The sequence below is a fragment of the Caloenas nicobarica genome, chromosome 1, assembly GCF_036013445.1.
Source record: "Caloenas nicobarica isolate bCalNic1 chromosome 1, bCalNic1.hap1, whole genome shotgun sequence".
NCBI lineage: Eukaryota > Metazoa > Chordata > Aves > Columbiformes > Columbidae > Caloenas > Caloenas nicobarica.
The window spans coordinates 94,149,996-94,165,248 of NC_088245.1; the positions used below are offsets into that span (position 1 = coordinate 94,149,996).

Sequence of the window (15,253 nt, forward strand, 5' to 3'; positions counted from 1 at the left end):
TTATGTTGTTGGGCCTCTATAAAGCAAGGAGGCCACTTCGGATAAGCCAGAGAGCCCTAGCTGAAACATTCAGAACCCAGAGAACAGAGGAACCGGTATGATTTAGTGTAAGTTCCTACAGTAGAGATGAAGGAATAGTTACAAAAGCTGTAAGCATAACAGAAGACTAAAGGTAGACTAGACAAAACAGACATAAAATTTCTGCTTCTCACTTGCTGCTGTGTCGCTTACAATTTTGTCATAAGTTCTGAAAAATGCCTTAGCACTAATTTCAGATAAAAATAAGTTTAAGACCAGCTTGCCCCCTCATTTCACTTTAAATATGGAACTTCATTCTCTTATTCACTGTTTGATATGCTAATGAGAACAAATAATCTTTACTTCTGTTTCTGTATCAATGGCACTTCAATCTAGAACTTCATTTCAACATTAAAAAAAATACAAGTACTAATCATTATTTTATGCCCAAATAAGTGATTCTTTACCAAACAGAACAAAAACAAACCCAGAAGAGATTTTAGTCAAACCAAAATAGCAAAGTTTCCTTTTTCAAGCCACTAAATTTCTTCTAATTGAATTGTCAGAGTTCTATGATTTAAGAACTTTAAAGCAGAACACAACTGAGACAGAACACCAAAAAAACCCCTTGAAAATAGTTTGTTTTGGTCACGTATGCATTGTCTAACAAAAAAATGGATCACATGCCTAAAGGTATTTGTCTTAATTGGTTTTAGCTAAGCAGCATTGTTAAGCCATATCACTTCATACTCATGTGTTTTAAAGCAATAAACTTATTCAACAAGCCTGGTACTGGTTTGAATAAGACAAACAACCTGAAGCTGAATAACAACATTAGGAATTTATATATTATGTTCTTGTTTCCTTATGCAAATTAGAGTGGAAAAAGCTTAGTGAGCAATTTGAAAATAACTTACTGACCCCCTTAACATCTACTTTCAACTTGTCATCTCAAACATGAACCTTCATTAGAATTTTAATATTGCTGAAATTGTAAAGCAATATAAACAGTTTACAGATCAACTGACTTTGCTCTTGTCTGTAATCTTTTCAATGTTAAACATAAACATGAATAATAGTGTTTACCCATGAGCCAACACCCAAGACAAATAGTAGAAATATAATGGTATCCCAGCTTTGTGACTAGTTTTGTTTTCATTTTTGTTTTTGGTTTTTTTTGGTGGTTTTTTTTTTTTTGGGGGGGGGGGAGGTGGGCCGTGCAGGGCATGGTTCATGTGTGGTTTTTTGTTTTGTTTGGTTTTTTTTTTTTTTCCATACAGTTACTCTAGGTTTCTACTCCTGCCTGATCTACCCTCTTACCTCATGCTTTTCTATACAGCTTTAATTTTTCCTTTTTTCCTGAAGCAGTAAGTGCTCGTATCCTTCCTGTGGAAGGTATACACCAATAAAGAGGGTAGTCATAAGATATGTGCCAAGTAGTAACTACCTTACAGAATACTTACACTGTATGTCCAACACATGAGCGTATCTCATCTCCTTCTCCAAAGCAGGGTGCCTCACAATACAAGTTATACGTCTTCCTCTTGCAAAGCGTGTAGGGACAATCATATACTGACTGACAACTGTCACTGTTTCATTTGGAAACAAAGTAGAGCTGGATTCCATTTCACCAAGACCTCCTTCCCATTCAATCTCTGCAGCAGGTTTTCCAGCAGCTGCTGTACAAGTTGCTGCTACTGTCCTATTTGCACCATCTATTAGAGGGCTTGGTCCTTTCATTAAGCTCACAATAGGTTCAACTAGGAAAGGAAAAAAAAAGTAAATTTAAACAAGAAATACTCTATATCTTTAAAACTGTTGCTTTGTAAAAGAGACAAGATCTAATCCATTTGCAAAATGCCATGCTAATCAGATATCCTAGAAATAAGATCATGCCATATGTCAAAGATGATAGCTCTGCAAAGCTCTGGCCTGCTGATACTGTTCACCTTTGTCCACTCTTTAAAGTTTAATGTTGCTCATGCACTACATTTAATGCATTGACAGGGAATTCCAAGGTGTTAAGTTCAAAATGTCAACTATGGTGCTCCAATCGCAGTGTCTGACAGACAGCATAAGATATTAGGTTGAAACTATACCATGATTTTTTTAAAAAAGTTAAGATTCTGCTGCACTTCCAAGCATTAGACTTTAAAGTATTAATCTATATTGTTCGTTTGTGCCACTTCAAAGCTATTTAATTCAGTGTTGGTACGTATAATATAAATTGATTCCATGCTGAAAAGGACAGTTAACCTCTAAAAATGGATTTTTATTATATATACACATTATATTTTTAAAAGATTAACATGCACACAAATATACATAATTTTATATAAAATTTGTATGTTAGATATACAAATAATTTTTTCTCTATATAAATAAAATTCTGTCTATATAGATTTCTCTGAATGCCTACCCTCTGTGGTTTGTTAGCAACCCTACTGTAAATAAACCTCTTCTAGATCTCTAACACAGCTTCTTTCAAAATTTGATTCCTTGCTCTCCAACACTAGCAACAACTAAAGCTTTCTGCAATGAGTTTGGATATTTGAACTGATGTATATATGAAGCATTCCATCATCTGAAAAAAGCCTTTGAACCTAACAAAGAGGACTGGACATTATATAGTTTGTTATTTGATCCACAATTTGGTTTCCTTGATTTAACAAACATTACTACCTTGTTCCACCCAAATCACAAGTAGTAACCTTTTCAATAGCTTCTGTAGTATTACTGAAATGCAGAAGTAAACACCCAACTTTAGTATCTTTTTGCTTGTAAGACACTAAATGTAATTAGTGCTGTATCCCCTTCCAGATCCCCACCATAGTGAAATCAGTTAAATTAGAAGCTACCATTAGGTTTTCATGCCAGAACTTATAGACTCAAATTGTTTTAGCTGTAAATAAAGTTTCATATATTCTACTCCTTTGAATTTTCCTCAAAAAAAGTACACTACCCCAGAATTTTTCCTCTACCCTTTTGTGACAGGATACATAAGTCAACAAGAAGTCTTAACTAAGGTAGCAGAGATCTCCAGACCCAAAGTATGCTACTCAGTATGCTGCTTCACTTTTTTTTTTAAAGAAAAAAATGGCTTCAAGTATTAAGTGACAGTAACCAGAGCACAGAATATAGATTCCAAAAAGCCTAGCTTCTCTTATCATTATTATGAAAAAGCATACTTTGCTTTCTCAAGTGATATCTGAAATTTGAGAGACTGGCTAGTTTCAGAGCCTTGTGTACTTCTTAGTTTTACAGTTGTCAGAAAAACACAAAGCTGAACTATTCAAAACAACTTGACTTCATAAAATATACTTAGAATAAGTCCAATGTGTTTTGGTGCTTTCGTTTTTCTTATACTTCACTAATGGTTAGGCTTCTGCTGTCACATTTTCCCATAAATCATTATTCTTGGACTACACACCAACTGTAACAAAGAGCTACATGCTAAAAAGTGGAAAGCAACTGTTGTTGAGATACTCATTTCCGTAGTCTATCCTTCAGGATTACTTTGTCCCAGCAACTGAGGCAAAACCAGCAGAAATCCAGTTACTCTTTCTACAGCCTTTCTATTAATAGCTGTTTCACTCATGGATTAAGATAGATATCTTGAGAATGAATCCTTAATTACAAGGGGCCACGGGCATCTCACCTCTCACACTGGGCAACAGTTTCTGTTTTCAACTTGGAAAAAAGATTACACTAAGTGTGGGTTAGGAGTGCTTTTTGTGGGTTTTGGGCTGGCTGTTTTAAGTGTAACTTCTATATACACAGACTCTTACAGAAGTCCTCTTTTGTCCCAGGACCACTCAGTGTGCCACATGAACCATACTGAAGTGTTAGAGAAGCTGCTCTATCCATTCAGTAGAAACATTATGCTCTATTCAGGTCAAATGGAAAAGAAGGTGGCAATAACACTTAGTTTGGGAAAGGAAGCCATCAAACCCACAAAGATCCAAAACCAGAAAGAACCTGCTTCCATAGTGTAAGAGTTCAAGGGCAGTGGCAGTTTTCCCCATTCCCTTTAAATAATCAGAGTAGATACACTGACCAAATAGACAGAGGTTATCAAAAGGTCAGTTCACATGGATTATCTCATTCATATTTTAAGAGAAGAATAGTTGCGCAAATCCAAAGCAATATTACGGCATGAATTATATTTGAGTTATAAGAAATGGTGGGTGAAGCATGGAAGCTAGATATGTAGCTGTTTAGGAAGTCTCAACTAGCTTGAACGTCTGTGCTATCCCTTTTACTGATTCATGATCACTATCTAATTTAACCCTATGTACTCTAGCTTCCCCTTACATTCACGTGGACAACCAGAGATGCCTTGTTGCACAAGTCCTTACACTTCTTTACAGAAAAACAACATAAGGCATCCAGAAAAGAGAGTCTTAAATCCTATTGCACTAAGTTTCCAGGCCTCGAAGTTTCTTCTTGGATTTAAGTACTTCATAAGCCTTTTTCAACTGCTTCTGTTAGTTTTAAAACTAATTTTCTTCTGTCACTGTGCACAGGAGATCTGGATGAAATTGGCATAATTACAACAAAAATAGTATTATTTCCACTTAACAATAAATTCACTAATTCCTTGGCAACAGCACGCCCCTAGGAATTGTCAGGCCTTCTTTCATCACAACTGACATTTACTGGAATAACTTCTTTCCAAAAGAGTATTTCTACTTTTTATTTTCTCTCCCCACAAAACCAGAAGCCTTATATTTCTGTGTAACTTATCATGCTCACTAATTAATTCTTTGACTTTGGGTGGTGTTTTTTGTTTAAGACAGTAAGTTCACTTATTTTTTCTCTACTTGATACTTTTTCTTGGCCTAGAGTATTGTGTGGTACATGTCATCAACTAGCACTTTTCAAACACCATTCATTACTTTATCAGAACTGAGAGGATCCATTTGCCGTACTGTTTGACATACATCTTCCCTTAAATACTTATTGTAAGAACTCCTTCATTAGTGTGTCTGGGATCTATTCATGGTGAGACCTACATCTACCTTTGAAATTCAAATCTATGCAACTCATTCTTCACTTGTAGCATTGGTAAGAGCTGGCTTGCAGAAGAACAAGATCTACTTTATCAATACCCATGCTAAGAAGCCTAGCTTAACAAGACAGAGTCAAACTGAATCAAGTATTTTAAATAGTCATATACAACGCTCAAGTTTGTAACATTAGCTGTGCAAGCCACCCTGTCACACATCTTTTCTGCCTTCAGACACCATTTCAGCCAGTTTAGTCAGCATCTTAAGAAACAGATTGGCATACAATTCTCCATTTTTTCCCCTAGTTTAACAAGGTAATTTTGAAGAACCAAAGTTTTAGACAAGGCCAATACACCTGTTTGACCCAAAAAGCATTTTCATATTTTCACTATCTTAACCTTTTCTTTTACTGTGTATTTCCTTAAGACAACATGCAGCACAAAGTGAAGCAAACTTGGAGTGAGCAAGGTCATCACACATAGTAAGTCTGTTAAGCTGAAGCAGCATAAGACAGGGGTTCTAAATATGGTCTTAAGTGACCAGTGTACTCTGGCAAAATACAGGATATTTTATCATGTAGTTATTTTTCCTCCATTTGCCTTCAGTGTCTTTGCCTTACCCTGTACAAGCTTCTACTACATGATTAAGTTACATATGTCCACTACATATAGGAAGGAAACAAATTCTTTGCTAAATAGGAACAGACAGGGTCTAGGGAAAAAGTCACTGCACCTTGGACTGGAAACAGTTTCAGCCAAGGACATGAACTTCTCTCCTCACTTAAGTGAGAGTTTGTTTAGAACAGTGGGAGAATGCAGTCAGAATAAAGCTGCTTTTAAGTCACATCAGGTTTTAAATTTTGATTGGAGCTATTCCATGTTTTAAGACTCTGCTGAGCTCAGACTAGTAAAGCTCGAAGTTATTCAGTTACATGCAAACTCTGAAAACCATTACTTGCCCAGTATTTTTACTGTTTAAGTGTAGATGTCAGTGTAGCAACAAGTTTTCAAAAGGACAGAAAACACCCTGCTGGGGCCAAAGAACACAGAAGTCCAGAGTGTTGGCTACCCAGCTGTACATGCAAGCTAGGCAGCTGCTAATTAGGACAGAAAGGCATCTTTGCAAATAGTAGCTGGGCTTTGCAATTCTGAGGTTTATACCAAGTCAGAGACGCTTACAACTATCAGCAACCATATACACCATCAACTATGAAAAAACTATGATCAGGACCACTGCTGGCCTGACAAATACTTACTTACCTACTCTAACCGTAATTTTTGATAATATATATCTTATCAAGCAAGTTGCTGTCCTCCTACATTTTCAAACATAGAATAAACACAGAGGCCATACATTTGCTTTCCAAGTTGTTCCTTATGTTCTCCATAAATCTAAAATTTGAAGGGCAAAATGGACACAACTACTAAAATGATATGAAAAAAAAAAATCTCAGAAATAGGGTCTGACCAGAAGGTATGAGGGAAAACAATAAGAACCTTCCACTGTATGTTGACGAAGCACAATAGCTGAAACCTAAAGTCAAGAGATTACTACAACAGCCACAGACATAACCACTTGTAGTACAGACAGAAGACAAGGTAGAAAGACAGCGCCATAAGGCCATATGCTTTGTTTATCACATAGAACTTCTTCTGGCCAAGTTAATTGTTTTGAATTGGATTAAGCCACTTGTTCTGATGCATTTATTTTACTCCACGTTGTAGTGAAAACCAGTTTACATACTGTGTGCTACAGCCATCTGTTTACTCTCATATTGTATCCTACTATTGTGAAAAGCAGAGATGAAAGAAATGAAAGAAAATCTTAAAAAGCTTTTTTTTCCTTACAAAAAATAGAGTCATCGAGGACCACCTCAACTGCAGAAAATACCACTTGACTACTTTCCATGGATAAAGTAACTTACATTATAAGAAGGTATAATACTACAAGTAGAGGGAAGTCAATAGGATTTCAAGTTTCATGATAGAATAATCATTTTATCCCATACTGTACTACCACTTAAGTCTACCTCTGCTTCAACACTAGTCCTTTATGACAGCAATACTGAACCCTTAACAAGATATACAAAATTAGTTTATGTGAAAAACTGAGTTTGTATAAGCTTCACATTATGGCTATCCACAACCAGTCAAGGGCTTAAATTGACTTTCTTCCCATAATTCCCAGTAGTAGTCTAGGTAGTTTTGCTTTACACTTACACTGTACAGAGAACAGTTTACATTGCCAGCCCTAAGCAGTTACATTAACTTATCATATTAACAACCAATTTACGAGGGGATTTAGGCAAGGTAGAAGCTAAAACTGTGTTTGGCAGCTTCTCAGCACACACATACACAGAAGTCCCTAGTATCAGCATTGCCAGTTTTAAGTTCTAAAACACTATCCAAACATTTAGGTTAGCACAATGCCTAAATACAAACTGCTTATTTATTTTTAATATCTGGACAATCAAAGAGCAAGTTCTAAAGAAGCAAGATCCAAAAGAAGTCTCCTCAATCAAATTAGTAATACCACCAAGACACCTGTTAAAGACTAGCAAATACATTTTTTGTATTGTCATTGCATTAGAAAGTAAAATAAAATGTATTAATAAGTTTACATAATTTCACTAACAAGTTTGTGACATTAATTTGACCTCCTTTCATAAAGAAGTTCACTTACCCAGTACTGTTACAGTTGTTGATGACTGTGTATTTCCAAGTGGGAATGTAACTGCCTTGCAAATATATTCTCCTGCATCAGAAAAGCTTACATTTTTTAAGATGATTGTTGCATCAGTAAGTGAATAGTTTTTAAATGACACTCTTCCTTGGTATTCTCCTTGAACAGATATTCCATATTCAGGATGATGAACAGCAATAGTCTGTGAACTTTTACCATGCATCTTCTCCCAAGAAACTTGTGTTATTGTTTCATTTACATCAATTATGCATTTCAGTGCAACCTTCTTCCCCCAAACTGCTGTCACATATGGATCAACAACTGGTCCAGCTAAGGCACCTAAAAACAAAGCAATTGTTAGTTGGTACACAAGGAGGTTACACCTCAGTCTTCACATTAAACCTTCTTCAGTAATTAGCTTGCCTTTTTCAAAGAGAATTCCCCGTACTTTGTTGTGAATAACCATATTCTAGCTGATTCACAGCAGTGTGGCAGCATTACAAAAGCATGCTTTAAGCAGAAACATCAAAGCTAAGTTTAGATCAAACGTTCTTCAGAGAATACTATCACTAATAAACGACTTTCTATAAAAATGACCTAATAATTGTGTAACTGGTGTATCTTTTTTTGTGAATTTAACTAGATATGAGTATTGCATGTAATCAGATTTACTAAAAAAACCACAGCAATTGAACACTGCACTTTAGCAGTCATTATTGATCCAGAGCATCAGGTAAAAAGTTAAATTACTGCACTTATTTCAACTTTCAGAAGTATAATACTCACAATTAAGATAATTTAAGGGGAAATGCATAAGTGAAACTTCTACCACTTACCATGCCAGTAACTACTTAAAAAGAAAAGGAACAATTAACAAAAAAACCCCAAACAAACCCCCCTCAACCACAAAGCCCCCACAAACAGTTACAGCCAATGTCAGAAAACAATTTCAGCTTCCTTATCCTAGTTTCCAATAAAGATATGTACTATCATACATATGCAATCTTTCTGCTACACTGTACTGCAGTCTTCACACTAGATCTTTCCTCTGTATTAACAGAGTACATATGCAGGAGTAGGTATAGTCCAGCGTTCACTTCAAATTCAATGTATTTCTATTTAATACTTAAAGTAATTTCAACAGTACCAACTGCATTCTGAGCTTCGCATTTTACAGGACCTCCTTTCAAGAAAGGAAATCCACCAGGACAAAGCAGTTCATTAAACCACAGGTTGACAATTTCTTTGGCCAAACAGATGCTCCAGCAACTTTAATCATTCTTTCTCTTGGAATAAACTAACACTATGAAAAAGAATCAAAGTCTGAGTCCACGCTGTATTTCTTATTACTGTGCCTTAGTTTTAACAGAGTCATTTCAACTGCTCTGATTTTCTCTTCAGTTATCAAATCAGTACTCAAGCTGTTACTGAGAAAGTTCACCCATGGAAGAAGATTCAAGTCCAAATTTTAGTAGTCTCATTTTCATAAGCATGAAAAGGTCATTCAGCTTGAGACATTAGCTGCCTTTTCAGTCAACAAGTTCCTACAAAAGAGAAACCACGTGTTCAGGAAAAAATTCTCTTTATGCCTTTTTGTATTAATCCATTGCTGAAAGCTTTCCACTTCCCATCAACTGATTTTTCAGTGTTCAAACCATAACTAAGTCAATGAAGTCACCTAAATAAGTGATTTAAAGATTAAGCTATGGATTTCTCCAGTACAAAACTAGTAACTAAAGCCAATAATATGAAACCACTAAGTTGTTCAAATAAATCTAACTAAGCCAGAATGTTATACCAAGATTGTTGATAGGCCAGTCACTAAGAGAGGCTTGTGAAGGGGGAACAAAATAGCCAGAAAACTCAAAAATGGATTAAGTTTCATATAGAGAGTACCTACCATGACTAACCCACAAGCAATGAAAGAACATTTTGTCTAGTCATCTTATGCCGCTTGAACTAATACATACTGTAAAGACAGACATTGGAAAGAAGGCAACTATTTGAACACTGAAACACACAGAAGTCTCCCCCAAATTTTGTCTCCGCTTGTCATTGCTACATTTAAGCATAAGGTGGAATGTTCCTTAGAAAGTATTGAACTATTGCTTTCTACCTTCTATCTAAATAAGGCTCACAAGTTACATTTCTGCAATGTATTTCAGAATGTAAAGAATATAAATATCCTGTAATGTCACTTAAGTAAAAAAGACACTTCTGTTCAGAAATGAGCAATCTGCAATACTTAAATCTACTGAATCTTAACCTGTGTTGAACCTTAATATAATGATCATCTGTATACAACTCCAACAAATTTAGTACAGGAAAGTCCTACAAGTGAACTTCCATAAAAGCTGCTTGGACCTCTGGGAAGGTAACAAACTGAAATGAAAAGTCATTCTAGATAGTGTAACACACAAGCTGTTTTGATTTTTTTTTTTGACAACTTTACTTCCAATAATTAGAGCAGAGGTGTCGAACTAATTTTCACCTGGGGCCACGTCAGCCTCGCAGTTGCCTTCAAAGGGCCGAACGTAATTTTAGGACTATAGAACTGTAACTACTCCTACATTTACACAGCCCCAAAATTACGTTCGGCCCTTTGAAGGCAACTGCGAGGCTGACGTGGCCCCAGGTGAAAATTAGTTCGACACCCCTGAAATAGAAGCTTTAGCTACATAAAGATGGTCAGAGTACATTTAAAAAGTCAATACTCCAGTTGAGGGAGGTGATTGTCCCGCTCTGCTCTGCACTGGTGCAGCCTCACCTGGAGCGCTGTGTGCAGCTCTGGGTGCCACAGGATAAAAAGGATATAAAGCTACTAGAGAGTGTCCAGAAGAGGGACACGAAGTTGGTGAAGGGTTTGGAGAAAAAGCCATATGAGAAGTGACTGAAGTCACTGGGTTTGTTCAGCCTGGAGAAGAGGAGCCTGAGGGGAGACCTCACGGGGCTGCAGCTGCCTCACAAGGGGAGGAGGAGAGGCAGGCGCTGAGCTCTTCTCTCTGGTGACCAGTGACAGAACCCCAGGGAATGGCAGGAAGATGTGCCAGGGGAGGTTCAGGTTGGACATGAGGAAAAGGTTCTTCCCCCAGAGGGTGGTGGAGCACTGGAACAGGCTCCCCAGGGAGGTGTCACGGCCCCAAGCCTGGCAGTGTTCAAGCAGAGACTGGACAACGCCATCAGACACATGGTGTGAACTGTGGGGTTGTCATACGCAGGGACAGGAGTTGGACTCAATGAACCTTGTGGGTCCCTTCCAACTCAGGACATGATTCTACTTAACTAACGGTTATCCTTTTTTTAAGATATGAAAATAAAACATTTTTTCCACCAAAGAACACTTCAAACAGTTCATTTGTGCCATGAGAACATTGTGTTCTCACATGAAGCGCATGAATATTTCAGAAGTCGAACTTCTTTAGTACTGCTACTTTCAGGATTCACAGACCAAACTGAGCAGGCCTCATATATACTTATATACACACACTTGCAGCTATAGAACATTCAAGAGTTACATCTTATTGCTGACCTTCTCCAATAAAGGAAGTAGAGCCAGTAGATCATTACACCAAATTTGACACATTTCTCATCTTCCGATACATGTTCAGACTCCCAAGATAAAAAAAATTAATCTATGCATAATGAGTAACAGCTACATGTTTACTCCAAACTAAAGCTTTAGAGGTTTACAATGCACAAAATTCTGAAGAACAAGACACTTTAAGGCCACATTATTCATCTCCTTAACTGATCCAAGGTACTGATGCATAAGACACATCTACTTGTTTAATAAAGCCTAGCTCTCCTCCTCTTGAAATCCAATACTGAAATCTGACCATCTTCACTTGCACAATACTGAAGTCCTTGCTTATCATCACTCTCAGCATCCCTTAAGGAAATAATCTGTATTCACTTACTATTCAAGTTCTTATTTTATAACTTCAAGGCAAAAAACAGCATCATGACGTTTTCTTATATTTTTCTTTAGATTTGATATAGCTTTTGTGGGTCTTCTTCCCCTTTTCTTTTTGCTTACTTGTAAGACAGAAAAAATAGCTTATGTCTCCTCTCTTATTTCCTCAATCACGTGTGACCTGACAGGTCATATGTTCCAGCATGTCTGAAACATGCAATGAGGTACTTGCATAACCCACTTATTGAAGACACTAACAGATGAGTTTTACTGGTGAGTTACAATAATCACTTGAGTATCATACTGCAGTATGGAAACCAGTCCCATTCATTTCAAAGCTTTGTACCCAACTGTCTAATTCAGCCTGTAACAAATGTTTTAGAAGTCCCTGTCTATACCAGTCTGCCACACTTCCTCCTTTAATGAAACACTCATACTACTGTTAAGATCATACATGCAACAGACAGGGGATTTACCTTGTTTTGATCAGCAAGAGGTTGTCCAAGTACTGTTTCATATGCAGCAAGGTACTGCCATCTCCAGTACCTTTAGATGTTTCAGTTTTAGCGAAGTCCCTATGCACTAACGGATTTTTTGATCAGTGATTCAATCCATGCTGGTAATACTTCACATCTGAGACTATCACAAAACTACTTTGTGTCTAAAGCTAACAGGAGTTAAGTAGGTGGCTAATCCCCCTAGGTGATCTACTTGACACACCTATTTTCCAATCTATTTCCATACATGCTAATAAGACACTCAAATTATTTCACAGATAACCCTGTTAATTGCATGCAGACACTGACAGTCCAAATCTCAGCTTCTCAAACTGTGGCAGTTCCTCTCTCTCTAATTTTAACAACTTGAGGACTTTTTTAAAAAAAAGTCATTTACTATTCATGGCTCCACACTTATACCAGGAGACTGCCCTACCTCAACTTAAAATCTTATGATGAAATAATTTCAAAGCCGAGCAATGGATTTTCTCATTTGAGAGTGCAGAGAGGGAAAGTATAAGCTTCTTATTCTAATATTTTTGGTAAAACACCTTCTAGAGGAACATGGTTTTGGCCCTTCGAGTTCTGACACCCCCGGCTCCCTCCCCAAAATTAGCTGCAGTATCTTTTCATTTTCCCCACTCGTCCTTCACATCACCACAGACCAGATTTCACGGCCCAGTACTGCAAATGTATCTCAGTCTGAATTGTGCAAGCTGTTTTATTTCAGATGAACACCAGATTTGATCTTTTTTTCAAAAACAAAGTTTTTACGAGGTTTACATTGGAGAGCTGGTGAACACAGTTTGAGACCATTGCAAGAATCTTATTCAGAACAGCAAGGCACTTACCATTCTCACTTGTCAAAAACAGGTTGAAGACTAAAGAAAACAAACAAAATTCCTAAAACTCACTTCTAGTATGAAAAAACCACAGAAGTAGGAGCTATCAAATATTGACCATGTTAACAGAAGCTGTTTACTTGTAAACCATAACCAAACTTCTCTAACTGAAAAAAGAGATCAAGGAAATATAGGATCTTGAAAATATAATGACCTTCTTAATATAACAAAGTACTCATGCTATGAAATAAGAGTAGTCTCCACCCTTCCAGCCTTGTTACCTGTTGTAATAAACAGTAGATTTAGACATTTTCTATATGGAACAGCCATGTATGAGTCTCATCACAAAAGCAACCTGTTTTGTTACCTGCTTAACAGCACACCACTGGCAAGACAGAGACACCACATTAACAATTCCTAGCCACTTATTTTGCACTAGCTGTCAACTGTTTCCACAAGACAAAGCCAAACTGCAGAAGAGCAGAAAACCTAAAAGTTTTTCTCTACATCAGCAAGTTATTCAGCTCATGGGTATATCTGGCCTTAGCACACACTAACACGGGGAACTAAGAAGAGTTCCAATCAAGAGTGGAGCAGAACAACAAGAATATCCCATTCTGGTGACAGCAATTTGCTATGTCAGCAGAACTTCCCATGAAACACTCTTAAGGTCAGGCTAAGCATTATTGTTAGGGTCAGTTTTATTTTAGCCAACATCAGAAAGCTTAGACTCATTCTTCCAGCCCTCCCTCTCCTGCATCAGCGCTCAGTACCTAGGAACGCCCACCAAATGTCCACAAAAACTCACTTGTTTTCTTCTTGATTTAGCCTTCTATATTGGTGCATTCCCTGCCCAGTCAATCACAAGTGGCAATGCAGAGGCAACAAGAGCAAAACCACACATTCTAGTGGCATTTTAAGATTTGTTTAGCTAGAGAATCAAATCACTTAAGGACACTGCAGAAAACAAGCCTGAAACCTCAGCTTGAGGCTTTATAAAAATATATGCTTAAATTACTGGGAAGAAGTCAGTGAGTGTCTTTTGAGTACCAGAGCATGATCAAATTACTGTGTCAAAAAAAAGATCAGAACCAAGGAGTGGAAGAAATTCAAGATTAAGTAGTACAAAATGCTTCAACTCTAGCTTGCAGTTAGAATTATTAAGTAAGCACTTAGGGAAAAAAAAAAAAGGCACGTACATCAAAGAAACAGTATTACAACCTAGCGATGTTCTTACCTAAGAAGGATCTGCTTTATCACAGTCTTCACTTGGAAGTGGAGTGCTAGTTTGTCAATAAAGTTGGAGAGGGCGGGGGGGGAAAGTTGGGCTGGGAGCAGAAATAAGGCATGAGGTTGGCTTCCGTAAACATTACATTTACTAGAGTCAGCTCAAGTGGCCTTTTTTGTATGGCAATCATGGGGGGTTTTTTATTTGTTTTGCTGGGGTTTTTTTGGTTGGTTGTTTTTGGTTTTTTTTGTTTGTGGGTTTTTTTTTTTTTTTGGGGGGGTGCCTTTTTTTAAGCAAACCAGAGGTATGTTTTTTCCATCTTAGAAGAACAATCCTTAAAACCTTGTCAGATTTTATTACAACAGTATAACAGGCATACAAAAGCCTACCAGAAGGCAAAAAATTTTGGTAAAATGAGGTGTAGCAATTGAGCAATTTGAAGCCAAGACTACTGAAATCCTCTTAGCTGTTAATTGCAGAGAAAGGCCATCTCAGGCTGCTTTTTCATGTTATTAATGTTCAAGGGACCCAGTCTTTTGAATCCAGAGGTCAATTTTGCCTAATACTAAAAGGAAAGTAGGAACATTATGACAACTGTTTAAATAATGACATATTCCTATGTTTCTCCCATTGCATTGATATATCAGTACTGTCGCTCACACACATTGATCACTTGGAAATGCACCTATTAACTTCTGAATGTTCCATACCTAGAAACAGACCAAAACTAGGCTAAAATATTAACTTGATCTAACATGAAAACAGATCTCATTTAGGTGACTGTGGTCTACATGCTTACAAAAGCTATAGTAAAGGGAACATCATTTCTAGTTGAAAACTGTAAAAAAAAAAAGTCAAGAAACTTAGTAGTTAAAGACACTGGCCACAGGAACTAGTCGAGTTTGAGAACACACAAAAAAACCTCTTGATTTCCATACTGTCTCGATCAAGAATTAAGTGTTGCTGAAGTAGGGGTTTTACTTAAAACATCATGCTCAAGACAGACAAATTTTCAAAGTGCTATCATAGGATATTCTGCAGAATGTACTTCGAACCTCTACCTG

General features: G+C 37.0%; 1 protein-coding gene across 2 annotated transcripts in view; it reads right to left on the reverse strand.

Annotated features, from left to right (window-relative positions):
* Nucleotides 1-15,253, reverse strand: part of NECTIN3 (nectin cell adhesion molecule 3) — a 51,788-nt gene that overhangs the window by 17,229 nt on the left and 19,306 nt on the right. For both annotated transcript variants that reach the window (XM_065649317.1, XM_065649327.1), the window contains exons 2-3: nucleotides 7,710-8,048; nucleotides 1,482-1,778 (exon numbers count right to left, since the gene is read on the reverse strand). In XM_065649317.1, coding sequence (XP_065505389.1) covers nucleotides 1,482-1,778; nucleotides 7,710-8,048 — 636 coding nt within the window. The remainder of the gene's footprint in view (nucleotides 1-1,481; nucleotides 1,779-7,709; nucleotides 8,049-15,253) is intronic.